At 44.4% G+C, this 14,942-nt stretch overlaps 1 protein-coding gene across 1 annotated transcript in view; it reads right to left on the bottom strand.

Annotated features, from left to right (window-relative positions):
- The window catches only part of Appl (amyloid-beta-like protein), a 41,896-nt gene extending 27,788 nt beyond the window's left edge, over nucleotides 1-14,108 (bottom strand). Inside the window, exons 1-3 of the mRNA XM_050179531.1 lie at nucleotides 13,707-14,108; nucleotides 2,874-3,071; nucleotides 449-830 (exon numbers count right to left, since the gene is read on the bottom strand). Coding sequence (XP_050035488.1) covers nucleotides 449-830; nucleotides 2,874-3,071; nucleotides 13,707-14,093 — 967 coding nt within the window. The 5' untranslated portion in view covers nucleotides 14,094-14,108. The remainder of the gene's footprint in view (nucleotides 1-448; nucleotides 831-2,873; nucleotides 3,072-13,706) is intronic.
- Between the last annotated feature and the right edge of the window lie 834 nt (nucleotides 14,109-14,942).

Below are 14,942 nucleotides of genomic sequence, written 5' to 3'. Positions count from 1 at the left end.
CCCGCTGTGGTGGTTTAGTGGCTATCGCGTAATGCTGCTAAGCACACGGTTGTAGGATCAAATCCCAGCTGCGGCAGCTGCATTTTGATAGGGGTGAAATGCAACAATGCATGTGATTGGGTGCGCTTCAAAGCACCTCAGGTGTTCAAAATTAATTTTTGAGTTCCCTACTACAGCATGCTCCATAATCAGATAATGATTTTGGCACGTAGAACTCTAGAATTCGGTTTTAATACTTCATAAGAGTGTGAAATGTACCGCAAGTTTAAGCCTTATCTATAATTATTCTATGGTTGAATAAAAACTATAATAATAAAGTAATTCACTTACCCTAAACTTTCCCTGGCTTCACTGTCTGCTTTACATGGTTGTTACTCAATATTGAGTGCTTAAGTTTCCCTTATTGAAAACACTGTGAAACAGCAGTGACACAGTGGAGCACACACACCTTGCGAGTCCCTGTCGGACGATGGCGATGAGGCAGGTGGGCAGCAGACAAATTCGACCCCAGAGAAGATGTCGACGCCGCAGGGCAGCAGCATGGCAAAGCTGCGCAGGCGCATGGCGCGTCCGCGGCAGCTCTGCGCTGCTGTGCGGTTCCACTCGTCAAAGCTCTGGCACACACTCTGGTTGTGTATGTGGTCGAAGAGGCAGTGCTCGGGCACCAGCAGGGCATCACTCTGGAAGTCGCCTTCGAGGCACCTGTAGGGCTTCACCCAGTGCACGCTGCCCTCACCACTGGAGCAGTGCTGGCCGGCCTTGCACCAGCCGTCAAGGCGGTAGTAGCGGCTCGACTCCACTATGTTGCGGATGTCACGCTTGGGGTACACCTGAGAGGTTAAATCCTAGTTTAAGGCCTCACTTTGGCTGAACTGGTAACAAATGAGTAGCACACAGTACTGAGCCAATCTTAGCAAAGCTGGTAATTATGTAGTTTTCTTGTTAGCTACCATTAAAAATCCCCTAAGCATACAACATGTGCACTGGCTGACTGCCGTATAATGATGTTAAGTCCCATAAAGTAGCCTCCGGCGAAGATACTTCGCCGTGAAGGCCTGTACTGCGTAGTGCAGAAAATGGAGCTATGTAGCCGCACCTCCAGCTTATGCTGTGACTGTGCTGCGTGTGCAGCAAACGTCTGTGACTTTCTTTCTTTTGTACAATTTTGGTATCACAACCGTCTACTTTTGTGATACTTTTTGTGATGCATCCACTTGTATTTCGGACAAATGAATTTTGCTCAGGTCCTGCTTTTTATCCATGCTATCTGAAATTAGCCTTCTTGAATGGCCCGAAATTTAGTTGCAGTTGGCCTTTCACCTCCACAAATTAACACACTAAATGCGTGGTACAAGTCACTGAGGATAATAACATGACGGTCAACTGCAAGTTTACAAAACACAGAATTTAAGAAAAACCCAAATGTCTCCACAATGCCGTAACAAAGCCTGGTATTCAAATTTCCAGCCTGTACTATAGTTGTATATGAGAACAACACAACATAGTGTTGTATGGTTTTACTGGCTATGCCCACAAGCTGCTTAAAAATTCAATGTTTTATCAGATCCCACAGTATGTAAACTTCCATGGTTGGATTGTACTTCATAAGAGAGCTCAAGTGTGTAACAGAAGGAACCTACATTTACTACAAAAGATGCGACGATCATCTACAGTTCACATCATGCACACCAGTCATTAAAATTAGTGTGCTATTAAGTGCATTAATCAGTTCGAGTACATTATCGATGCATATTTTCATTCCCAATAATGTTTCATATTTTGGTACCTTACTTCTCTTTCTTGATTCAAACTATTATTTGGCTACATTTTTCTTAATGCTAATACTTGTACGACTAAGATATACTAATATCAAAATGTATCAATGCTACAGTTATAAGAACATACTGTGAAATTTATTTCTTGATGAGTACCAAACTGGACGTTTTGTAACACAGTATGGCATGCAGAAATGTAGGCGTGCTTTTTCAGACAAGCTTCTTTTCATAACGAATATTTGCACAACAGGGTACAGACCTGGTCAAGCCTTTCTAAGCTTTTTGTGTATTCATGCAGCATTGTATATACTGTGAACGCAATGCTGAAATAAGCTGTGGAAATGAAAACAATTCAACGTGCATTCAGATGACCATGCAGCTATGCCAGAGATGGTAAGTGGCAAATGCCTTTACGGTGGCACAGGGGCCCTTCTCGAAGTGAAATAAACCAACACAAAGTCATTAAGATATATCAACAAGCTCCCAAGTTAATAAACAGCTTAGGTTATTTATGGCCATGAGTCTCGTATTTAACTCAACTGTTTTTCTTATCTACCACCCACTGAGCAGAACCTGCAGATGGGCATCAGCACCACAGATGGTGTCCAGAACACATTTCACCCTTGTTTCAAGAGGCCGTCATCTAGTCAAGTGTTTTTGAGTAGAATTTTAGCTAACCATGCCTTTAATTATGTAAATGCAACTGACCAAATTTGACTTTTTCTGCGAGTCTAAGCTTGAAAGCTGCATTTTCCACTGGTCAAACAATGAGCAGTGACATTGCAGTGCACCAAAAGCACAGCCTTCAGCATTATCGCATGACAAGCTGTTGCAACAATGGAACACTAATCTCAAAACCCACGCAGAACTTTTGTCGCAGTGATAAGATATGCAGTAGAACGCTTAATAAAACGCCTGTGTATTACTTCCTGATCTGTTATACTAACATGGCTGAGCCATGGCACCACCAATGCAGAGCCTTCCCCACATTTCTTTCTTCCAAGAGCCAAATGCTTCCCATTACTGAACATCATCCATTCCTTGTCTCATCATAGCCGCCAGGCCTTAAGCCGTTCCCAATGGTATCCGCTCACCCACCTTTCGGCAGTACTCGAGGATGCTGAGCTTCTCTCGGGTGCAGACTGCTTTAGGGTCAGGATCCGAGACCCAGCGCTGGTTTTCACTCAGGTACTGGTTGCTGAGTCGCCCGTGGCCACACAGCAGAGCCACCATTGGCTGAAAGTGGCCCACATCCGGCTCTACACTTGAACCAGATGCTGCTGCTGATGCTGATGCCTGACAAGAGACATGCAACGAACACTTGTTCAGAGCACAGCTGTGCACTACCAAAAGTGCAGCTCTCAGGCCGATATGGGAAGGTCACAACTCAACTTGATAACGATGCAGTAGTTTAAGCTTTCTTCAAATGTCACTGTTTTTATTTTTCAGTGGACATTTCAGAATCAGATCAGCCTGGCTACAGGAAAGCGGAAGCTGCAATTGTGATTCAGTCTATGTAGCCTCCTTCCATGCTCTACCGAAGAGCACACCAATGTGCAGCATGGTAGTTTTTATCCTCTTGCGCAGAGCACTAATCTGCTGTATGAAAGTGCATACTGAGACACACATGCTGTGGCTTGTGCATTCACTGTGACAAACTTCAATAATTCATCCAGAATATACAAGTCTAGCTAGACTTGATCAATTCTGACGTAGTAACTTAAACACGGTAAAAACAAAATTGAGATGCGATATTCAACATCTTTAAATGATGATGAAAGCTTCAGGACATGATGCTTCATTGCTACCAAGGTTTGGGCACAAGAACTTAGAAAGAAACATTCAGTTTTAAAGCGTAATTTTCTCGAATAATCAGTGAGCCCTCTCCATCAATCAAGTGTAGGCAATATTCCGCAAGAGAACATGCAATTCAATGATTTTATCCCAATAGATGTTTTATCTAAGGAGGTGTCTCCAGTACTTGCTTGAAAAATATGTACGACTTGAGGGACTGGAAGGTTGAAGCCTAGAATAAAATTAGAATTGTCCAATTTAGAATAGCATGGCTCAGAAATAATGCAAGTTTGTAAGAAGATCTCTCATAAAAAATCGGCCTGGACAATTATTCAAGAGAGCTAAACATCTCTAAATAACTTGTTGCAAAGTGTTGCATGCCTGATAATATTCAACATAAAGCCAACAGATTACAAAAAGTACATATCCTCAGTCAATTATAAAACTACAAGCTCTGCTCGAGCAAGGTACAAACTAATTCAAAGATATACAGTTACTATAATGCCACTCACTAAGGCAAATTCATTTGGAGATATCATGCACTTGTTTAACAAACTTGTTTACAATAAATTGGGGATAGTCCATTCTTATGAATAGTATTTTCACTCGCCCTGTAATTAACCACAAAAATGGTACCCACGACAAACATCAGTCTCAAGTGACCATCAGTCTAAATGTTTTGCAATGAAAGATTGTTGAGTGCTAAATAGTTTATCTTTCAAAAAGAGCTGCAAACTTAAAGATTGCATAAATCTAAACAAATTAAATTATCACTGTACTGTCATCTTAATTTTACTTGTAAAAAAAATCAGGCACAAACAAAATTAATGGTAGAGGTTAAACAGTACAATAATGTACCTAAGTGAGTTGAAATGGTCGAAGAAGTCACAAGTTTGGTTATATTTGTTGCCTTTCTGGCTAAAGATTCAGTATCTGCTAATTTTACACCGCAGCACGAAGTAGCAAACATGTGCATGCCTTGCTGCAGTCGCTGAATTATTCCGCCAAATACAATGAAAAATGTTGCTGCGCGATCTTGCAACACTGGTGTCTTTTCAGGTTCTTTTCAGTCTCACGAGAATTTCAAATTGTCACATGTTAACAGAAGTTCGCGCCTACACTCTTCAGAGATTCATGTCTTTCAAATGTAATGAATGTTTATATATAAAAAAGAAAACAATAGCAAACACTCTCTGAAGATGGGCTCTGAGGGCAGGGATTCTGTACTGTAGCTTTCTAAAAATTCAAGTTGATCTTCATTCCTAATTTCATCTACAGTACTTAAGGCATACAATTTGCATTCAATATGCAAGAAGTCTGCATAGGCAAGAAAGCAGCATTTTCATGCAGTATGCCACAAAAATGTATACAAGCTACTCAAACAACTTTACAATTTTGGAGAAAGCCCACAAAGATCAATCATTACCACAAGCTGTATAAATTATAGACTCAGCAACAAGAAAAGTGGCTTTCAGAGGCAAAAGAAATTTTATCATAAAGATCATGAAAACAAAATATATTCAAGCAATCATGTTCTGCTGACATATGAACAAGACGAGAGGAAACCAACGGGCTGATTTTTGTTGAAGTGTAGAAATTATAAGCTCAAGGGAAATGAAATTGGACCAAAAAAACAACTTGCTGCCAGTGGGATCCAAACCCACAACTTCCATAATACTTGTATAATGGCAAATTAGTTATTACTGAACTGAAAAGGGGAAACTCTTATGCACATGAATGCCTCGCATGAATGTCTTTGACATTAATATGTGACTAGACTCTGACCAGATCATGTATAAAAAGGTGTGTTACAATGAAACTTGCTATGAAAAGGGCCAGAGAAAATGACTGCCTATTATGTAACTACCAACTAACCTTTCTCCGAACAAGTTGTTTCTACAAACAAAGCAATCAGAATTGAATACCTAATGTTAAGAGTTCAGTAAATTACGAATATCAAATTTTTACTGAAAAGAGTAAAAAAAATTATATTCTCTGCAGTAGCCATTACATATGTGAAAAAAAAAAGAAACGTCATTTCACTGAACTTTTTCTAAAATACTCTGCCATCTCTAAAATAATATTTTTAAATTCTAGTTTGGTTTCTGATCAAGAACATGGAGGTTTCACTAAATACAGTAAGTCAAAATGGCGACCATAGCTGTCAATGATATGAATGAGGGACCACCTGGGTGACCATTACGTTAGCACTTTCAAACAAGCCGATTTCTCCAACATTTTCTCAACCATTTTTATGAAAACTCCCTCACAGTCTATCACTTTGGAAGTTCAAGTGCAAGAAAAAGAAATGGTGGTTTATAGCATGCCAAGTTACTATGCCAGTCCATAATGTTCTACCACTACCACCAGTAAGCTGTAGGTAAATTAGACAGGATGCACTATTAGATTTAAAAAATGTGCGCACCTTGCACTAGTGGTGCAAGGCTGGAGTCAACAGTGGAGCTTGTGATCACCTAGCTTTTACATGGCTTGCCTAAGTTCTTTGTAGGTTTTGCGAGGTTATGCTAGATCTTGCTAAGTTGTTAGGCTTGGCTAAGTCGTTTCTGGGTTTTGCGAGGTTATGGTAAGCTTGGCTAAGTTGTTTGTAGGTTTTGCGAGGTTATGCTAGATTTTGTTAAGTTGTTGTCTTTGCAGGCTTGACGCTGGAAATTTTTGAGCAGTTGCAGGCCGGGATCGCTTTCTCAGCGACATCAAGCATTCAGGCACCAACTTTCACGTTCCCTGCACTGAAACTCAGTGATACAAATCTTGACTAGGTGAGGTGGCTCTTCACCACAAGAATCAGGAAACAACGACGAAGACAGGCATCATGAGGATGAAGGAAAGTTGAAAAGAATGTATTCACTTCATTGGTACATGGTTGTAACTATCTGAGCCCGAGCGGTTCCGATTAACACAGGGGCTAGGATGGCCTTAAATAACCCTTCTTTCCCTCATTGAGGAAATCCACTGTTCAATCACAAATGCCAAATCATTCACCACCTCTATCGCCCTTCACTGGTCTTCCACATGCTGCTCGGGTACGTTGTGCACCTGTCTTCATCGTACCCCTCGGACACATGCACCTGTCTTCATTGTGTCACAATAGGAGGCAAACGCCTGCCGTTGATGCTTTTCCTCAGGAGTTCTCCACAAGGGCCCTGTCATCGATAAGTGGCCACTTCGTGATGGTCAGGAGGGTGACATTGTTATCTTGAAGCAAAGTGAATGATGAGGTGTGAACATCAAAAACGCGCCGGTGGGTGACATGCAGCTGCCAAGAAGTCTCTAAGTGACACTTTCACGTCATTGTCCGACACGAATCTGGTTTTCTTGAGCTGTTTCTTCAATCACCCCGAAATGTAAAAGCCGTAAGATGACAGGTCAGGGCTGTATGGCGGATGTTGCAGCGTTTCTCACTTGAACTTTGCCAGTTTTGTGTTAACCACATCAGCGACTTGAGGATGGGCACTGTCATGGAGGAAGGTGACCCCATTCGTCTATTTTCCATGTCGTTTGTTCTTGATCGCAACAAGCAGCCAATCCAGCATTTCACAATATCGGAAATAATTCATAGCCTCCCCAGGTTTACCAAATTCGATCAGTAATGGCCTTTGCTTTCTTTGGGGGTGTTGAATTCGTATGTTTCCACTGTAAGCTTTGCTGTTGTGTTTCAGGCTCGTAGTAGTGGCATCATGACTCATCCCCGGTCACAATTGCAGACAAGAAGTCGTCACCTCATTGTGATACCAGATCAGATGAGTCAAGGCAGCGCCGAACCTCTCCATCTTCTGGCGATGGTTCAAAATCTTGGGCATCCATTACGCACACAAGAGCCGATAACCGAGACATTCATGAATTATGGTGTGAATTTAACCATAACTGATGTTCACACGCTCTGCCAGTTCATCTATGCTCATCCTCCGTTCTTGTCTAATCAGCTCATCAACCTCTGCAATTGTGTTAGGGGTGATTGCATGGTGGCTCTGGCCATCGCTTGAAACTGGTCGAGAAAACAAACACTCTGCATATATACTATTCCTATACATACAGCAAGCATTTGATTCGGTACCATATATGGCGATTGTTTTCGCACTTATGACTGAGAATTTCGGGTTGTTTGCTTTGTTTTGTGGGCCATTTTTTATCGGAGTGCAAAATGAAAGAATGCGTTGGAGGAGCAACAAGTGAATCTCACATTGTTAAGTGTAGTGTCTCGCAAGGCAGCGTCTTATCACCGCTTCTCTTCAACAGCATAAATGCAGAGCTTCTAAGCCGACTGCCTCAAGAATGTGACTTTCCAATAGGCATAGCAATTTATGGTGATGACATCGCACATTGGATCAGTGGTCTTTCACACCACGGTCCACATCTTCGGGGAATCTTGCAGAGAGCTCTGAACAATGGCGTAGCAACAGGGGGGGGGGGGGGGGGGCCGGGTGCTAGGGCCCAGGGGGGGGGTGTCATATACGTCTGAAGACACACCTCTTTCCGCTGGATACACCCCCGGGGGGGGGGGGGGGGGGGGGAGTGACAGAAGACCTATGGGCCCCGGGTGCCGGACGACCTAGCTACACCACTGGCTCTGAATGTCACATCAGAGTACATGGATGAAGCTGGTCTGCAGATTGCACCTGCTAAGTCAGCCGCAGTGTCTGCATCGAGCATCAGACAGACAAGCCCTTATTACCCACAGATTCAGCGACCATTCTCCCACATGGGGAAAATGGCGGCATTGTTCATTGCCCTTGCTGGCAATTTAGAAGATATACCTCACTGACAACTCCGAAGAAACACAACAACAAATGCCCCTTCCCTATTCATCTTTCGATTCCCGAGATATGCAAAATGTCTGACTAACCTGTTTCAGCACTATTCCAGTTGGCCCAGCTGCGCTTATTTGAAAAATATGGAGACCATCTTAAAGTATTTACGGACGCACCAATAAGCAGCAATGCTTAAGGTGCAGCAGCAGCTTTTTTCCGCCCTTCCACTGACATAAGAAGGGCGTTTTGAATACCTCATCCATACTCATCAACAACTGCAGAGCTGGCAGCAATTGATGTTGCTCTGAAGTAAGTACAGGAAAAAATAAGCACATCGAAGGTCGTCACCCTTACAGACTCCCGTGCTGCCCTTAGCAGGCTGTTGAGAAAGGATGCCAATAGCCAAATTCTACACAGTATATAAGAGTCCGCCAACAAAATTACTTCTCGTGGGGTGTCCCATACTGCCCAGTGGGTACCTTCACAAGTGGGTATTGCTGGAAATGTAGAGGCTGTTCGCCTAACTTCGACTTGTTCTCACAACGGGAGTGACTGCCAAGAAATTTTCTGTATGACTGAAAAAACATGTGTTAATCTGCCGATACCTCCTAAAGCAGCACCCAGACGACCATGTTGCAAACAGCTTGTTCCATCCGCGTGTTCGTAGTTGTGGCTTACCTCATAGTGCTAAAGCACGGTTAGTGAAATGAAGAGTGGACGTGTGGACAGTCTGCCGTGCACCGTCCTGTGGCTCCTGTGAGGCACTTGAACACCTTGTATTGGAATGTACCGCATTCGTCACACAACGCGCACTGCTAATTAAGGAATATGGACTGATGGGACTCGAGTGTACAACCTTTGTTGATTGCCTGTTTCCGAGAGGGAGTGCTGGCTGCTCAATGCGACCAAGCCCATAGAGCCTTGCTAACTTCCATGCAGAAAACTGATTTGGCCTCCCGTGTATAGTCGCTTTTTTCGTGTTCCTACTTTCTTTTGTCTGTGTCTCCCGCCATTTGTTTATTTCCTATTTCTGTTTCCTATCTTTTTCTTCTCTTCTCTTTTCATTCTCTCCTCCCGAAAGGGTAGGCAGATACTGTGCCACTCTCAGTGGCAGTTGTCAGCTTGCTCCCTCCCCGTTTCCTTTGAGTGTTTGCATGTTTTCATATCTAATAATAATAATAATTTATCCCAGTTTTGGGTCATCTTTGAATCTTTCACGTCCTTCTTTGAACCGTTTGTTCTAACGCTTCACAGTGGCCAATGAAATGCACCAGTCAATGTACACGCCAGTCATACAGCTACTAATTTCTTTTTGGGAAACACCTTCAGCTGTCAAAAACCTCACGACACCATGCTGTTAAACTGTTGGAGCGCCCATTATGTCACGCAACAATGTTCAACCCAATGTATGAGAGCATTAAAGAACATTTATCCTCACACCTGCGTGTCACTTTTGTAAATGAGAGATGCCTGTGTGCGACGTGCATGCCTCACAGATAATGAACCGAACTATTATTGCGCGGGGTGGGTTGGCTCACTTTCATCGACTCGCCCTCGTAGATTAGAAATGCGAAGATACAATGGAATATACAAATGCGAAGACACAGCTTGACAAAGGGCAAAAAAGTGTCACTGGAAACAGTTTGCTGCACGTATACACAAAACCTCGCAACAAGATATTTGAATATACGTATAAGTCTCCAATAAATCTACGTATCTAAGAAAAAGTCACTGTATATAACTCGCCAAACAAGGCAAATAAACATATTCCGCAATTACAGATTCACAGAACCCTAAGGGTCCACCCGCCTCCCTCCACTCCCCCTGATGTATGTGTCATGCATGAGGGAAGGCGGCACGCTTCCTCCCCGCTTTTCTCCCTTGCGCACACAAGACAGCCACTATCGTCCGCTCACCCATGCCACTATCCTCCCCCCCCCCCCCTCGCTCTTACGCGCAGATACAGCATGCAGCGTGCGGTCACGATGTTATTGCCCTTGGACTTTATAACGGAAAATGAGGGCGACGACGACGGCACGAATTCGCCTGCAGTGTCCCTATAACTGCTATTGCAACAATATAATAATAGTATCCGGCAACTGAAGCGTCCCGTGCCCCATTACTTTCCGCAAAAGAAGTAACAATATCGACCTTACACCACGTGACAATTTGCTGCGCCGCAACAATGGCTTCTTATTTTCTTTTGTGGGGTGGAGGCACCGAAATGAAAAAAAAAAAAAAAGAAATGCAAAGGAAAGCATGTTGGCCACCGAAGGAATATCGAAGAAAACGCGAGCCACTTGGCCCACAGAGAACCCCTACATCGGCGAGACAAGGCTTTATGGAGAGGTTGCGTCCAAGTGAACAATCTGTCGAGTCCCCACAGTGATGGCGGCAATCAAACATTGTTTCTTTTTCTCGTCTGCTAGCCAGAAAGCATCCAAAATTCTGCCAGGCGAAAATCTACTCACTCAGAGAAAAACAAATGTGCACCGAAGTGTGCTGCGCAGTGGTCGGGGCAACACGAGAAAAACGCATGCGCTCTGGCTGGCTCTGGCAGCCCGCTCGTAGCGAGAACAAGTGAAGTGACTCAATGTGTGCTCGCGAATCAAAGTCAAAGTAGAAAAATAAATAAGAATGTGTTTACCTTTGCTGGCATTAGTGTCTTGACATGGATGCTTTGGCGCGGTTGAAAAAAAATTTTGCTATTCTTTCCTGTGACATGACGGCACAAATGAACCACCAGAACGCTTCGTCTCATCAGACCTTGCTGCATACTTTGTCAACTTGTCTGATAGTGTGTTGATTCGGCTTGTCTCGTATGATCCGATGAACGACTTAAGAAAAGCCATGCACCTTTGGCGTCAAATGTTTATAAGAACATTAAACCTACAAAGTTCCTGAATTGAAAAGCTAAAGCACAACTTTGAAAATGTCAATGCACCTTTTGCATCAAAAGTTTATGGGAACGTTATATCCATAAAGTTTGGGAATTGAAATCCATGCGCTCCGTAGATCCAGGCTGAAAAATTTGCTTTCTTCTGGCATACTGCTAGCTTCACCATAACTGCTTTATGTACCAATTTCCCTGATTCAAAGCAATTAGAGTTGCAGATTTTTCCTTTGTGATAGACACAACCTGGGTACTGATATTGTTATTGTCAGAACCCCTTTCAAGTTTAGTGTCAGGCAGTTGTCGGGCACTGGGTACTGCTAATGTAAACAGCGACACTACACTTGAATGACAGAACTGAGTAGCTGCAGGGATGGGATAACCACACAATATTTTACTGTGGACGGCGTGCTGCGAGGTGTACTTGCACACAGGCTTTTCACCTGTCTGCACAGCCTCGCACTTCGTCCATGGTTGTCCAGTTATGTGCAAATAAATATTATTATTAATAATCTTTACAAAATTCTGCTCCCTTATTCTTGAATACACAAACACAGCCTAAGTTCAAGAAAGAGTCAGGTTTGTCTTTGAACAAGACCCTTTGAATACCAAGGACTTGGGACCTTGAGGCTAGCTAGGAGCCATGCCATGATGGGTCCTACAACTGCAATTGTCCAGTAACTTATGCTCATCCTGCAGTTACCCCATAAGTGCACAAAAATGACTATGTAATCTTCAAGAAACGCTGCAAGATCTGCTGCTTCTTTTGAATCCTTATTTTACAATGAGCAGCTTTTATTGCCACTGCCTAAAGCTTCAGTATGTAAAGGTAATTATCAGAAATAATGATGAGAGTAAATATGCCACATTCGAAAAATGAGCAGGTCCTACATGGCCCAAATTAGTAGGACCAACTAGTTGTCAAGGTAACTACTGCTGTGATACTTCATAAAATTTTCGTTTTTTTTTCCATAGTGCCGTCCAAAGGTAACATAAAGCTATGTTAAGGCAGGCCAGTTATTAGCACATAACTTTTATTTCAAGACAATTTTTTCTGGATGCACTTAAACATGATTACATGGTATAAGGTATGGAATGTAGACAAGAGGCTGTTTTCCAGGCCTCAGTTAAAAAATGTTCTATGTACAGTGTAAAAATATCTAGTTTGTTTACTTACATTAACTAATGAAACTTGTTCACACGTTAAGGATCGATACGCCTGCAAGTGTCCCAACAAAAAAAAAAGGGCCATATAAATAGCAGCCATTAAAGGGGTTAAGAACTAATGTCAGCACACCAATTTCCTTCAAATTACTTTTTAATAACATTTATGTGTTGAATGTGTTGTATTCTTCTTGGGCTGCCACCTTCTTGTGGGTGACAAATATTTTTATGAAAATATGCCTACTTCGAGAGCGTCTTGATTTCTGCTTGAATCAGTACATATACTTTCATTTGAAGCGCGCAGTGTGCCAAAACACCCTCTGCCACAGATATATCACAGTGCCAAATAAGTTAGTTTTACGGCTCCACCTCTGAACAATGCAGAAAAGCAGAGCGAGGGTGTTTCCTAAGCGAGCAACTAGTTCTTACGCCCACTGTAGGGCGACGCATAATGTATATGATAATACATTGTTAAGCAGGGCAATCGTACTGCCCACTTTCAGGCTCCCTGTAATTGGCATGTGACGCTTTGATTTATGACGCTAGGGAGCACATCAACGGAGCACTACATGGAGTGCGGTTATAAACTAGTCCTAGCTCGGCGTTTCGATGGAACCCCTGTCTGTCCCGACTGACAAACGGTACTCAATAGCGAAACTCGGTCACTGATACTTGCTGCTGAGATTCCACCAGTACTCTCAAGCGTTACTCCGGCTTGTTTGTTAAGCCTGTGAGCATGCCGCTCTGCTGCTTATCGGTGCATAACAATAACGAGACGAAACGGCACCAAAGAGAGAGAAAAAATAGAAAAGAGGGAGGGCAAGTTGCCAGTAAATGCGTAAGGTCCGAGGCACCTGCAGCTGCGGGTTGCAATCATCCAATCAAGGTCGGCGACAGAAAAAGGCGACTAAAGCCTGAGCCAGAACCTAGGTCCTTCGAGTCGAGCGGCACACAGACCACACGGCGAAGCAGCAGAAGCGATCGGTCGGCGGCCGCCCCGCCCTGGCGACGACGTTATCGAGCGGGGACCACCTGCGACGCGGAGCCGCACTGCTCGGGAAGTGCCGTCACGGATTGCCCCACCAACGAGCATCGCGCTTTAGAACGGCCGCCCCATAGCTGAAGCAAGGCTCGCCGTTAGCCTGAACACGGGCCTGTCGTTGCGAGATCCGAAACACGGCGCGCCGCCTGCGCGTGAAGCCTCTCGCCTGTCGGTCGTGCGTGCGTCAGGCATGTCGCTGTGAAGGCGCTCGGCGCACAATGGTATCGGAACGATATGGTTTATCTGGAGCCGATAAGACGTGCAGGGCCTACCTCGGCGTAGCCGTCGGCTCGACTGCAGCACAGCAGACCGAGGACAATCCAGAAGAACAGGGCAGCGCCCATCTTGAGTCCAAGCATCGCAGCCGCCGGCGCTGTGTCCGCCATTCCGGCCTGGCTGGGTCGCCTGCGCTTGAGGGGGGGCGAAGGCGAGCGGCGCCCGAATGCAGCGAGCAGCCCCGTGATTGGCCCGCACCCGGTCGACTGCTGCGCTGCTGCGCTGTACGCGGCCTTGCTGCTCGCTGGCGACGGCCCACGCGCACGCGCGTTTTGGCCAAGTAGGGAAAAGGCCCCGCCGCCGCGATTTCGGCGCCGCACCCGCCGCACCACTGTAGCTGCCGCTACACTACTTGCTTCCAGGGGCGACCCTGTCGCAGTCATCGGTCGACGCGCCGGCGGTGACGCGCAAGCGGACTGTCCGGTCTGAGCAAGCGCCCGTGCTTGTTTTGGCGGCGGCCACTGATCCTCACGACTCTCCACGCGGAGACTGGCTTTTTGACTATTTGAACGCGACTGGGTCCCCTTTTACATTTAGGGAAGGCAGCACAGTCAGGCGTTGTGATTGCTGTTTTCGCCTTCAAGATTTTCAGAACGGTGACTGGCTTTCAACGTTTGTCCTACGCTGTCCAAGGCTAGCTTCCGCATGCGGGTATTCCGATTGTATTTTTTCGTTCCTTGTATTCTCTTCACCCGTCAGCAACTTGAAAGAAAAGCTTTGCTCTAGCTTTTACGTACAATATTTACACCGTGGTATCATCGGCCCGTCTATTTTTTTTAAAAAAGGCTTCATATTTACACCTTTGAGTTAACGGGGCTCTAACTCAAATAACACCCCTCAGCACAAATAGCAGATATGCTGATGGCTTAACAAAAAATGGGCTCGTTTTTCAGATGGTCATGAATATAGCCGTGTGGCAGTCTTGCTACTAGATAGGCCATCAACGCTTTCCGAATGTTGCACAACTTCTCGCTACGTCGCCTCAGCTTCACCATCGGGAGATTCGCAATATTCAGCAATGCGGCAGCAACAATAAGACTATTTGAACAAAAATTGCAATTAGGTGAAATGTGGAGCAGATTATTCTTAAGCACACTGCGGAACACCTGGCTATCCATTAATAGTTAGCATAAACTTCTGACACGCACATTCAGGAGCATTCAAGGGTAGCATACATTTCAGCTCAAATAGAAAAGATGCTTTCATTATATCGGGGACATATATGCCAGACA

Source organism: Dermacentor andersoni, chromosome 5 (genome assembly GCF_023375885.2).
Source record: "Dermacentor andersoni chromosome 5, qqDerAnde1_hic_scaffold, whole genome shotgun sequence".
Lineage (NCBI taxonomy): Eukaryota > Metazoa > Arthropoda > Arachnida > Ixodida > Ixodidae > Dermacentor > Dermacentor andersoni.
This window is presented reverse-complemented; position numbering and strand designations above follow the sequence as displayed.